The sequence below is a fragment of the Girardinichthys multiradiatus genome, chromosome 22, assembly GCF_021462225.1.
Source record: "Girardinichthys multiradiatus isolate DD_20200921_A chromosome 22, DD_fGirMul_XY1, whole genome shotgun sequence".
NCBI lineage: Eukaryota > Metazoa > Chordata > Actinopteri > Cyprinodontiformes > Goodeidae > Girardinichthys > Girardinichthys multiradiatus.
In genome coordinates this window covers 41,054,255-41,066,879 of record NC_061814.1, presented here as the reverse complement: position 1 = coordinate 41,066,879, position 12,625 = coordinate 41,054,255, and the positions used below count along the sequence as shown (strand labels likewise).

At 39.0% G+C, this 12,625-nt stretch overlaps 1 protein-coding gene across 1 annotated transcript in view; it reads left to right on the top strand.

Moving 5' to 3' along the window:
- si:dkey-192p21.6 (uncharacterized protein LOC565246 homolog) overlaps positions 1 to 12,625 on the top strand; it is a 44,839-nt gene that overhangs the window by 16,673 nt on the left and 15,541 nt on the right. The window contains exons 8-14 of the mRNA XM_047350994.1: positions 4,167 to 4,243; positions 6,133 to 6,163; positions 6,250 to 6,410; positions 8,905 to 9,017; positions 10,254 to 10,375; positions 11,529 to 11,652; positions 11,756 to 11,842. Coding sequence (XP_047206950.1) covers positions 4,167 to 4,243; positions 6,133 to 6,163; positions 6,250 to 6,410; positions 8,905 to 9,017; positions 10,254 to 10,375; positions 11,529 to 11,652; positions 11,756 to 11,842 — 715 coding nt within the window. The remainder of the gene's footprint in view (positions 1 to 4,166; positions 4,244 to 6,132; positions 6,164 to 6,249; positions 6,411 to 8,904; positions 9,018 to 10,253; positions 10,376 to 11,528; positions 11,653 to 11,755; positions 11,843 to 12,625) is intronic.

Genomic DNA, 12,625 nt, shown 5'->3' with positions numbered 1-12,625 from the left:
ACCCCAGAGACACACAGGACAAACAACCATTCATGCACACATTCATTCCTAAGGGCAATTAAGAGAGACCATTTCACCTAGCATCCATATTTTCTGATTGTAAGAAAATGCCAAAGTACGTGAAGAGAACCTGGTAGCGTGGAGAGAACATGCAACCTCTATACAAAGAGAGTCGAAACTGGGATTCGAAACTGGAAACTGCTGCAGCTCACATTGTGAAGATCTTCAATTTGGTAATGCTTGAGTTGATTTCATAATGCTTGAGCAATGACTCAAATAAAAGACCATACAGTTCCAGACAAAGGTTTATTCTTCATTGGTATGATAAATTTTATATTTTTGGGGGAATTGTTTTATTTATTTACACAGGACACAACCTTTTATTATAGTTCAGAAAATGTTTAACTGGATTGAGGTTGGGGCTTTAGGAATTTAATTCTTGAATATTATTTTCCTTGTTTCCACCTACTCTGTATTCATTTCAGCCTGTATGTCTAAGATGGTGCTGTGCAACGCACCAGTACCACTGGTAGCAAAACAGACCCACATTATGATATTACCCTACCATGCTTCACAGTTGATTAGATTTAAAGGACACATTGATTCCTCTAAAAACACATCTCGTTACTATGGCACTTAAATGTGTCCAGGTTTCAACCATCTGTCTTAACTGTGTTCAACAGAAAAAAATAAATGTCAGTGTCATGGTAGTGGTAGAATCATGCTTTAAAAAAAGACTAAAAGAGACTACCTTCAAACTCTACAACTTCACTTTAAATCCACAACTAGTTCATGTTAGTTTACGTTTTCCAGGTGGTGCGTTAATGCATTGCTCTAGGTTTAGTTTCTTACTTGGTCTGTTTATAGTGCATATTTTGTTCTGTTACATCTGTATGATGTTCTTTTGGTTTCCTTGCATCTCTGTTTAACTCATTCATGTTTTGGTGACCACTCCCTCGCACAGTCAGCCCATAATCAGCTTAATTTGGTCCATGCCAATCAATCCCACCCTTTTCATCTGTGACATGCTCTTTATCTACTCTTCTGTTCTGTTTACTCCTTGCTGGAGAGTATCCTGTTTGCCGTTCCAACCCTGTCAATATCTGCTTGCTCATGCCATGACTTCTCATGTTTTTGTCTGCTTCTGATTATCTCATGGCAAGCTGTAGGTTCTTTTTTTTTTTTTACTTTTTAAAATGTTTTGTACACACCGAGCTTCTCCTGCCTGCCTGTCTGCATGGCAAGAGCTGTTTTTGTTACATTCTTGTGCACCCAGTTCTTGTTCCTAAAAATCATTGAAGTTTGTTGTATTATAATTTCACCCTGAAAAAAGATCAGTTCGACTAAATAATTAAAAGCCCCAAATTATTATGACAATTATTCCCATGATATGTGTATATTGATGCCTGTCAGTGCGCCATAACAGTTTCACAGCTGTAAAAAAGGCATCTGAATCATTTATACTGATTCCTAGACATTAATTAAGCCTTTTGGTGAAGAAACAAATGCTCTCTGGAGAGCTTCACAGAGATATTAACAACCTAAACTTCATTACTAGGTAAGAAAAAAAGTCAGCAGTGTTCAGATACAACACAAAACAAAGACTTCTCATTTTACATCATATTAGCCTTTAATTATTTCCCTTCATCCATTATTAGTTTCCTGACACGTGTGAGGCGGTCACTGTAATAAAGCTCTCATCTGGCATCAGACAGCTGGGTGTTTTTAATTAAAAAGATGGCCAATAAGTGGTGAGATTGTAGCGATTTTTACAGGGTCTCATCTGGCTGCGGGGGTTTAACCTTTATCTACGTTGCTATGGCAACTAATGGATAAGTTCATCAAAATTTAAATGGTAGCTCGAGTGTATGTGTGTGTGTGTGTGTACCTGTGTGAGACAGCATCCACAAGCATGTGCAGGAGGGTTTTACTCTGCTTTAATAGCCCTTTGGAGATGATAGCGGGCGATTAAAATCTTGTATCAGCAGCTTGGGGCTAAAAGAGCAGTAATGGCTTTGGTGCACCTCTTAATCGAATCCTGACAGAAAAACAAGAGGAGGCAGAGGTAGATACAGCGCACCTTATCAGACAGTCCCATTCTCAGAAGTTGTACTAATCTCATTACTGCTCCCAAAGTAACTCTTATGAATTTGTTTTGATTAAATACCACATGAAACCACTAAAAAACTGATCTGAATAAAACTATAAACTAATCTAGTTCAGAAACATGCTGCTTCTTAACCCATGCGTTCCCCTGCAGGTGTGTGTTGTGTAATGGCCCTTCCACCTGTTTTCAAACACCATTTTTCCCTCCTTTGCCTGTGAAGCACTCCATCTCATGAGCGCAGTGTTTCAGCAGCCTTGGCCAGTGCTAAAGGATAAAGTGTATCATATATTAGGCGCAAAGTCTTTAGTCAGCAAAGCTGCCTGAGGAGATCCAGAGGACAAGCGCTCATTTCCTGAGTGATTCATAATGCTTAGATTGCATTACTCAGCATTTGGCGTTGTGACACAATAAAAAGCATATTGTCTGACTTCTCCAACTTAAATTCATTGGTTAATGTAATATTATGATCTCACTTTTATTATCTTTGTTTTATTGTTTTTCTATTATAATATTTCAGTGCTTGTTTTCTATAAAGAATTATAGTGCAGAGTCAAAGTATTTGGCCAGTTATGGATCACCTCTGTTTTTTGTAACACTTTACTGTACATATTTCGGTTAATCACTTATAACAGACAAATATTATCTGAGTAAATACAAGAAAGCAGTTTTTAAATTATGCTTTTATTTACTAAGGAAAACAAGTGTTTCAAATCAACCTGGCCCTCTGTGGAAACGTAATACCCCCAAACCTAATAAGGTTGCAGTTAAGGTTCCCTTTGGAGGGATTTTGACTCACTCTTTTTTGCAGAATTGTTTTAATTTAGCTACATGTGATGGATTTCAACGACAAACAGCCTATTTAAAGTCATCCCACAGGGTCTAAATCTGATTTAAGTCTGGACTTTGACCAGGCTACTCTTTTATTCCAAGTATTTTGGTGCCATATAGAGGAGGACTTTCTGGTGTGCTTTGGATCATTATCAACCCAAGTGCTCCTGAGCTGAAGGTCATGAGCCAATAGCCAGACATTCCACTACAGGATCTTCCAATAGTTTTAGCAGAATTCATCAATTACAGAAAGTCGTTTAGGTCCATCTCACTGACACCACTGTGTTTGGCTGCAGGTATTATGGTCTTTTTCTGAGAAGATGTTAGTTTTGTCCAAAAAGTTGCACTTTTGTCTCACCAGTCCACAGAATATCTTCCACTAAGCCTTGGGAATCATCAAAGTGCTTTGTAGGTTTTATTTTCACTCAGCAGCTTGAAATTCTCCCACTAATGTCATTTTTCCTATCATGAATCCTGACTTAACTCGGTGTTGATCTGGGATCTTGTGTGACCTCCCTGGTTGTGCTGTTCATGTGTTCATGGAGTAATTGAGGTATTTGGTGATTCCTGGAAAGGTTCACCACTCTTCCATGCTTTCTTCATATCTTGATACCTCCTCTCGCTGTGGCTCACTAAAAGCCATACAGAGGGATTTCCAGAGTGATAGATGTCCATGACTTTGTTTCTCAGCTGTTTTTCAATTTCTTTAGATCAGATCATGATGTGATACTTTTTGAAGACTTTTAGCCTCCTTCATGTTGTCATACAGGTTCTTTTTAAAGGTTTCTTGATTCTCCAGGTAAGGCAGTCATCAGGACTGGGTGTGGCTAGTAAAACTGAACTTGGCTTTCCAGAAAGTTGGTTTATCACAGTTAATTCCTGATTTAAAAGGTTTTTCACACAGAGCTGGGTTGGTTTGGATATATTTATTTTCTCCTAGTAAATCAAGTCTTCACTTGAAAACAGTTTTCTGTATTTTACCAAGTCCTCTTTGTCTGACATTAAAACTTGTCTAGTGATCTGCAATCCTTGATGCAATACATGATAAAGAACTTTGGTTCAGACTTGTTACTAAACCTTACATATCATAAAATGATTGATCCTATTAATGATAAGTCTCAGTAAGTCTCATTTACTCTATATTTCTTTATTTAGACCCTATTAAAACCTTTTTCTCCTTTTGAGTCAGAGTTTACTAAAGTGAACACTTATCACTTTAATGTCTTTGCAGGTTTGCTCTGACAGTGATGGTGTTTGTGAACTATGGTGGAGGAGGCTACTGGTTCTTCCAACATGCACCCTGGAATGGTGAGGTGAAATGCAGAACATGATGTTACATACATTTACAGAGCAAGAACACATCGTGCTCTACTTGCATAAGACCTGAAGATGCTAATCACAAACAACTCATCACGACTTCTGTATTGTCTTAACTGTTATCACCATTTGTGATAAATAGGAGTCTTAGATACACATTCAGACACACACAGAATGGTATTCTTCAAGCAGGGCCAGTCCAAACTATGGTTTGTGGCTGTTTACAACCAGAAGGAAAATGTTAAAAAAAGAATTAGGACTTTAAAAATCTGTGTGATTCATCTTGAAGGATGAACAGTGATGATCTGCTCTTAAGGGTAAAGTTCAGAGATTGTTTTGTTCTATATCAGCTGAAAACTTTTGTGAAACTGATTCATTTGGAGAGCTAATCAGCTGAAGTTGTTATGTTAAGATAACTCTAGTCCTGTGAATATCATTGCGTTTTTAGCATTTAATAAAACTTTGCACCACCAACATGGTTGCATTGGAAGAACCTTTCCATTTAAAATATCAAGGCCAAACATGCATGTTAAGACATATTCTTAGTTGGGTTTATGTCTAGACTTTGACTGGACCATTCTAACATGCAAATATGTTTTGATCTAAATCGTTCCACTGTGGCTCTGGCTGTATGTTTAGGGTTGTCCTGCTGGAAGGTGGACCTCCGGGCCAGTCTGAGGTCTCCTGCAGAATCTAACAGCTTTCCAATCCACTCTGACTAGCTTCACTGTGAACAACAAGCATCTCCACAATGTTTCAGGAGGACATGCATGTTAGCTGTTCACCACACACAGCGTTTTGCCTCTAGGCCAAAAATTTAACACTTTGGCCCATTCTGACTGGAGCACCTTCCCCCACATGTTTGTTTGAATGATAAATAATATGATGATGAGTTTTATTCAGTTGAACTGACAGTGATCTCTTTTATAATATGATGAAATATGAATTTTCCCAAAAGTTTGTGTATTCATGTTCATGCGCATCACGTGAATTCTTTTTTTACATTAACGTATTCCTTATTTAATAAGTTCTAAAAAATAACTATTTCATACGATGACATGAAATTATAACATTGTTCTTGTTTACTTGATTTAATATATCATAAAATATAACCAGGTTTTTAAAATAATAGTGAAAAACGTTTTGTGAAGACATTTGGCAAGAAAAATGCCCACCATGCCCAACAGTTGGCGTTTTTGTTTTGCTGTCCAGATGGTACCGTCCATCGTCTACACCGCTCCTTCCTGCAGGGTCATGGGCTGAGCTGGTGCCTATATCCAGCAGTCATTGGGCGAGAGGCAGGGGACACCCTGGACAGGTTTCCATCACAGGGCAGCACAGAGGCACACAGGACAAACAGCCATGCACGCACACTCATACCTAAGGGCAATGTCAGAGACTAATTAACCTAACAGTCATGTTTTTTGGACTGAGGGAGGAAGCTGGAGTACCCAGAGAGAACCCACGCATGCACGGGGAAAACATGCAAGCTCATTTCTATTTTCCTTTTTGGAAGACAAATAGATTCCTTCAGCTATCAAGTTGCTGAATGCTGTTGTATCCTGTTGCACACAAGGGTTTTAGATTATTAATCTGATTATATAATCTTCCCCAATGGGCCTATATGTCCACCAATTTTATGAGCCCAGAAGGTTTTGTATTTCCTGTTATTGTTAGCCATCATATATTTAGTCTTTGTACGAATGGGTCTGCCTGCTGTCTGGGATTAATAAAGTTTACTGAAACAGTCTAAACATCTTAAACATTGTAAAAGTAATGTTTTTTAGTCTTGAAAAGGAATATCAAACGTTAACATGAAAAATATGCCGGAGCCCTGATTGAGTAGAGCTTCCTCATTGATTGTTGCATATTTGTTACAGGTTTAACCGTAGCAGATCTGGTCATGCCGTGGTAAGTATATCCTGAGATTTCCGCTCCTATGTCATCCTGCATAAATATTACGAGATGAAATAACATCCTGTTCTTGTGTCTTGCAGGTTTGTGTTTATAATTGGGACTTCAGTGGTTTTGGCCTTCAGCTCCATGCAGAAGAGAGGAGTCAACCGCCTGCAGCTGCTGAGAAAAATCACCTGGAGAACAGTTGTGCTGATGATGCTCGGCTTCTGCTTTCTCAACTACTCTCCCAGAGACGGCCCCTGTAGGTGTAAAACACTCACAAAATGTTGTTTAAACTGTGCTTTAATGTTTATTCTAGTGTCTGAAGACCTATGTTACAATATGTGGGTCTAAGTCATTCGTGAAAAGGCCAAATGGGTTCACCTCCACATTTGTGATCAAAGCTAAAGCTCTTGAGCTGAGATCTGGTGCTGAAAATCTCCATTTGAGCATTCACTTGGGATACATAGGGGGCGGCCTTTACACATCAGCCATCCTTGGTGCTAATGGACTTTTCTGCACGGATGTCAGAATAACTGGGTTAAGGAAAATGTTGTTGAGTGCGCAGTCTCAAGGTCCTGCAACTGGGGATGTTTAACAGCAGCGGACTGAGCAAAAACAACCGCTCTTTGGTAATGGACAATTACAAACAGATAGAGTTACACCCCTCATGCAGCTGCTGGACTCTGCTGATCACTACAGCTCAGAGACTTTCACCAGAAAGAGCAGCTTTGCCCTCTGTCTCCAAGGATGGTTCTCAGCTTTTCAGTCCTACAGTTTGATCCAATTAGGGAATGGAGTCACGTCTGCTCGATATGTTGAACCCCTTCAATGTCAGTCAAGAGTGAAGGAGGTGTTAACCTTTGTCAGAAGCAACGACTCACTTCAAATAAATTGCACTGTGGTAAAATGTTTGAATAATGGTCAAATCAGAAGAGGTTGGTACCTGCTCTCTTATCTACAAGTTCAGTAGGAGTCAACGCTTTAAGAGCCACCCCACCCAGACCCAGGACATGGATTACAATTGTCACATTCTTTGTCTGACCTGAACCTCATTGTAAATCTATAGAGAATCCATTCTTAAGTAAGTGAAATTCAGTTCAGTTCAGTTTTGTACATTATATATAAAACATTTTTAAAAAGGTGACAACAAATAAAACAACCAACGAGAAAAAAAAATGTTTTTGAGCCTCAAAACTTAAAGAACATTTAACTCCTTCATTATTACCTTGAATGAGGGATTTATCCCCTCTTTCACCATAGTCTGCTGTAAACAGGCGTTCCTGGTTTAAAATCTGTTGCATTTAAAGGTAACTGACAGTCTGAGCTGTAGATATGTTTAAACGGATATTACTAAATTGTAATGTTGAAAATATTCAAATAATTTAAAATCCTTAGTGCTCTCCGTCCACAAAACTCCATACAAAAGTTTCTTGTAAATGAAAATGACCCCCCCCCCCCTTTTTTTTTTTTTTCATTTTTGAAGTAAATTTCACCCTGATAATTAGCTCTTACCTTCATAAATGCAGAGGACACACGGGGAGGTAAAAATGGCCTCTGGAAATGACCAGGTTTCCTTAAAACAGTTGATTGTAGTGTGAAAATAGACCGGTCCCAAACAGACCCTTGTGGTACTCCATATGGGACAGGAGCACAGAATGAGAACTCCGTGGAGAATCCATGGAGTATTTTCAAAATGAAAATGAGACACCAGAGCCAAGAATTAGTTGAACGTTGAGCTCCGTGACCATATTAGAGAAGCTACAGGCTGACTGCTTCCGTGCAACTTCACGTTGATGCAGTAATTTACGAGTCCTGACAAAGTACTGAATGCATTTCTGGTGTACTTTACAGTGCACTGACACGCTTTTCACTAGGCCCCCATTTCTGTACTAAAAATCTTTTTTATTGATCTTATGTAATATTTAAAAACCTGTAGTTCTGTAAAGGAAAAAAGATTTGAAGGAATGAGATTGAATTGACTGTAGAGAAGCCTAAACAGTGTGGCTGTTTAAAAAGATTACAAGTGGCAGCGTTGTTTCAGCGAAACTAAAAAATAAAAAGCAATAAACTAGAAAATAGTTTTGTCAGTATCTGTGACTTCCTGTTTATACCACCGCCTTTATTCTATAACTGAAAGTGCTCAGACACTGGGAGCAGACAATGTTCTCTTGTTATTGAACATTAAAAGTGGGAAAGCATAAATTTACCAAAAGTGCAAGCTAATGTGTAACAGTTTGCAGCTTTCGATCATTTCACGGCTGCAGTTTAGGGTCGGCTTTGTGGTGAGCAGAGGGCTGTAAATTATCTTGGTGGGAGTGTAACCTACAGATTTAACTGAAGTGTCATCAGTGAGAGCTTCCTCTATTCCTTCGAAAGGAGAGACTTCCGCCTCTTATTTGATTTGTTTGAATCAATGATTGGGATCATATTGTTTTACAGCACTTTGTGCGACAAAGAGGTCTTCAATTAACTAATGTGCAGATTACAATCAATCTGTCAGCCTAGCAGCCAACTACAGGCGTTCCAATAGGTCGACACCAAGAGATAACTGAGAAACTTTAATCAGCTTGCTCCATTCTTGACATTCCCATCTCTTTGTGGACTGAATGTTGTCCATATTTGAACATTAGTAATTTCTGCAGCTTGTTTGACTTTGAGATACATACAGTTGACAATGTCCAATATGAATAGGTACTGTATGTGGGTGTCCTTTGTGCAGTAGTTTACTCTGTGTGTTGCTGGCTGTGTCCCAGTGTCCTGGTCCTGGCTAAGGATCCCTGGAGTGCTGCAACGTCTGGGCTTCACCTACTTTGTTGTGTCTCTCCTGCAGACTTTCTGGGGCCAGTCACCAATCCCAGAGAGAGCGGTGAGCAATTCATGTCAAGTTCCCTTTTGTCAGTCACTTAATGCACACAACAGAAAAATACATTAGAAGGGTCCAGTCCAGCATCTTTAAATACTACTAAATAATCTAATGCTAGCAGTTGAGAGAAAATATCACAAACTCTGGAGAAGTGTCAGTTTCACCATCTTATTTTAGCATGTTAGCATGCTAAGTAGCTCTAAACATGTTTTCACTGTTTCTAAATAATAAAAACAATACATTAAAATCATTTCAGAGGTTTTATTTGAACAAAAGACCAATAAAACCTGGCTGCACGGTGGTGCAGTTGGTAGCACTGTTGCCTTGCAGCAAGAAGGTCCTGGGTTCAATTCCCAGCCTGGGGTCTTTCTGCATGGAGTTTGCATGTTCTCCCCGTGCATGTGTGGGTTCTCACCGGGTACTCTGGCTTCCTCCCACAGTCCAAAGACATGCCTGTTAGGTTAATTGGTCTCTCTAAATTGCCCTTAGGTGTGTGTGGTTGTTTATGTGTTGCCCTGCGATGGACTGGCAACCTGTCCAGGGTGTACCCTGCCTCTTGCCCATAGACTGCTGGAGATAGGCACCAGCTTCCCTGCAACCCATTATGAAATAAGCGGTAGAAAATGACTGACTGACCAATAAAACCAGACAAATGTGCTGGATAAATGACAAGATTCACTAGGCTGTAGGCTGAATGGATGCTAGCATGTTTTTGAATAGCATTTCAAAACATGCTAGCATCACTAAAAACATCAGTGGAGAAAGACTGGCCAGGCTATTTACCTTCACTGGCCTCAGTGGGTGGTTTTTTTCATCCATCCATCCATCTATTCATCCGTCTCTTCGTCCATCCATCCATCCATCCATCCATTTGTTCATCCGTCCATCTTTCAGTCATCCTTTCTTTCATTAGTCCAGCCATCTATTCGTCCATCCATCCATCCATCCGTCAATTTGTCCATCCATCCATCTTTCAGTCATCCTTTCATCCATTCGTCTAGCCGTCTGTTCATCCATCCATCCACCCATCCGTCAATTTGCATCTGTCCAGCTTTCAGTCATCCATTCGTTCAGCCCGTCCATCCATCCGTCCGTTCATCCATCCTTCCGTTCATCCATCCATCTGTTGGTCCACATAGGTTCCATGAAACCCGATAACTGAATCTGACAATGGGTGACGTTTGTCATTAAAACTTGAAATAAATAAAACCTTCTTAATTTATCCATTTGTTCCTGCAGCATCAGTGGAGGAACGCTGCCCAGGATATTTTCTCTTACTGGCCTCAGTGGGTGATTATCATGCTGCTGGAGACTTTATGGCTGTGCATCACTTTCCTCATGCCTGTACCCAACTGCCCCACGTGAGTCTGAACAAGGTTTCTCCCACTTCCTCATTCATCCAGAGTGCATATTCATACTAAAATAACAGATATCCTCATCTCTCCATATTGAGATTATCTCCATTTAGATCTGTTTTGCAGAAGGTTTTAGTGTTGCAGGTGTTTTGACCCACAGTGATTTATGGGCCTGTGGTGGATGCTTCAGAGGGTATAATTAGCCAATCTCAGTTTGTCATGTGGAATGGGAGAAGAGGAGGCAGAGGATTCATCTTCCTCGCTCTGGGTCTTCTGCTTCTTGGGTCTTTTTCCTCCATCTTTGTGAACTTGCATAGTGAATAGTTTAGAAACGTTGGGGGTCGCATTTTGTAAAAAAAAAAAAAAAGGGTTAATGTTAATCATTATAAACCATTTGATTAATATGATTAATCAAATGATTCATATTTTTGTAACAGGAATGGGAAGCTGTGTTGTATTAATTTCAATGCACGAGCAGCATACAGTGTTTAAAAGCCAACCTGCTTAATTACTTTGGCTAATTCTGTGTATTATGGTTATTAAATGTGTTTATAGTTTATAGAGATGGACCACTCAGACTTTTACCGGCTACCCATTTCTTTCTGAAACAATGATTCGGATTTTTGTCAGTTTTGCAGGGCTTTAGGACATACAGAATCATTTGAACAAACATTGCTTTATTGCAACAATCAAATGTAACAAACATTGACCATAAAATAAAAAACAAAAGTGCTTCAGGTTGTTTGATCAAGTTGGGAGTTTGGAATCTAGCACTAAATGAAGAAAATTACATCATTATTCCCATTATTGCCTCAAAACATATGTCCTTAACACTTATCTGATTAGCTGAACTAAAACTGAAAAGTGCATCCAAGATTATTATGTTTGTTGGCATCTATAGATCAAAAAAGTGGAAGTTTTCATTTAATGCATTGAGTGAACAGTCAAAAGAAATCTTCATTTTCTGTAATTCAGCTGGCGATTAATCAGTCAGAGCCAATCAAGAGAAACTTTGCCAAACTTCATTCATTGGCTGTTTGATTGTTGGTATCACTATCATTTAAAATTTTTACTTTTATGAACTCTAATAAAGGTTGTGTATTTGCACTGTCATTCTTATAAGAACAGTTATGATACCAGTTTTATTGTTTGCCTGTAGAGGGTATTTGGGAGCTGGTGGGATCGGCGATGATGGTCTTCACCCAAACTGCACTGGGGGTGCAGCTGCATACATTGACAGATGGATATTTGGTGATAACATGTTCAGATATCCTACTTGCAAAGTAGGAAACTTTCCCGTATTATAACACATAACATATTTTTCAAAAAAACAAGTAAGAATGCTAAATTAGCTTGTTGTTTTTGTTTTTCGCTTGTATTTTGCAGGAAATGTATCGCACTGGGCAGCCCTTCGACCCAGAAGGGATTCTGGGAACAATCAACTCCATTGTGATGGGATTTCTGGGGATGCAGGTAAGCTGGGCCATCTCTTTCTCTTTAGAGGCAAATGTAACCATTGGGCAAAGGAATAAATTGCCTTAGGCCCCATAAAATACTTAGTGACGCCTCAACATGGACTTTATCTATTTTGTTGTAGCTGTTAAATATGTATTAAATTTCATGTTAAAAACAATGAGCTCAGAAATTGCTTGAAATCTTAAATAGGCAAATGTGTCCACCTCACCTCTTTATTAGAACGTTCAAACCGTTGTGACTGCATGGATGCAGCTGATCTTAAAACAAATGTTTCCAAATCGGAGGAAAGAAAAGTTTTTGGCAAAAGTGCCTCAGATAAAAAGTATTTTCCACTGCAGCCACTGACAGCACAAACTCTAAAAGGAGTTACTAGAAGATGCTGCTTGCAAAGCATCAATAGTAGTATATAAAAATCGTCCTATTTTAGGAAATATGGAAGTCTGATTTATGATATAATATATCTCAAAGCAGATTTCCATAAATTCAGTTCATTCAAGCTGAAAAATAAAATCTTATCTGTCCAGAATACCTTTAATCCCACCCAGAATCATTCCCAGGGTCTCAAACATAATTTTTCTTTGGATAACTGACTTCTTTCAGTTCATGTGTATCAGATTCCTGATATAATTTTCAACTATTGCTCTGACTAAAGATATGGGCAAGTTTAGAGTAGCTATGTTTCCTGTAGCTACTGGCTTATGAAGAACAACAGACAGCTGCCTTCATTAAATGACATGTTCTCTTATCTTTCCAGTTTTGAAGAGTGGCTAAAAGAGGGTG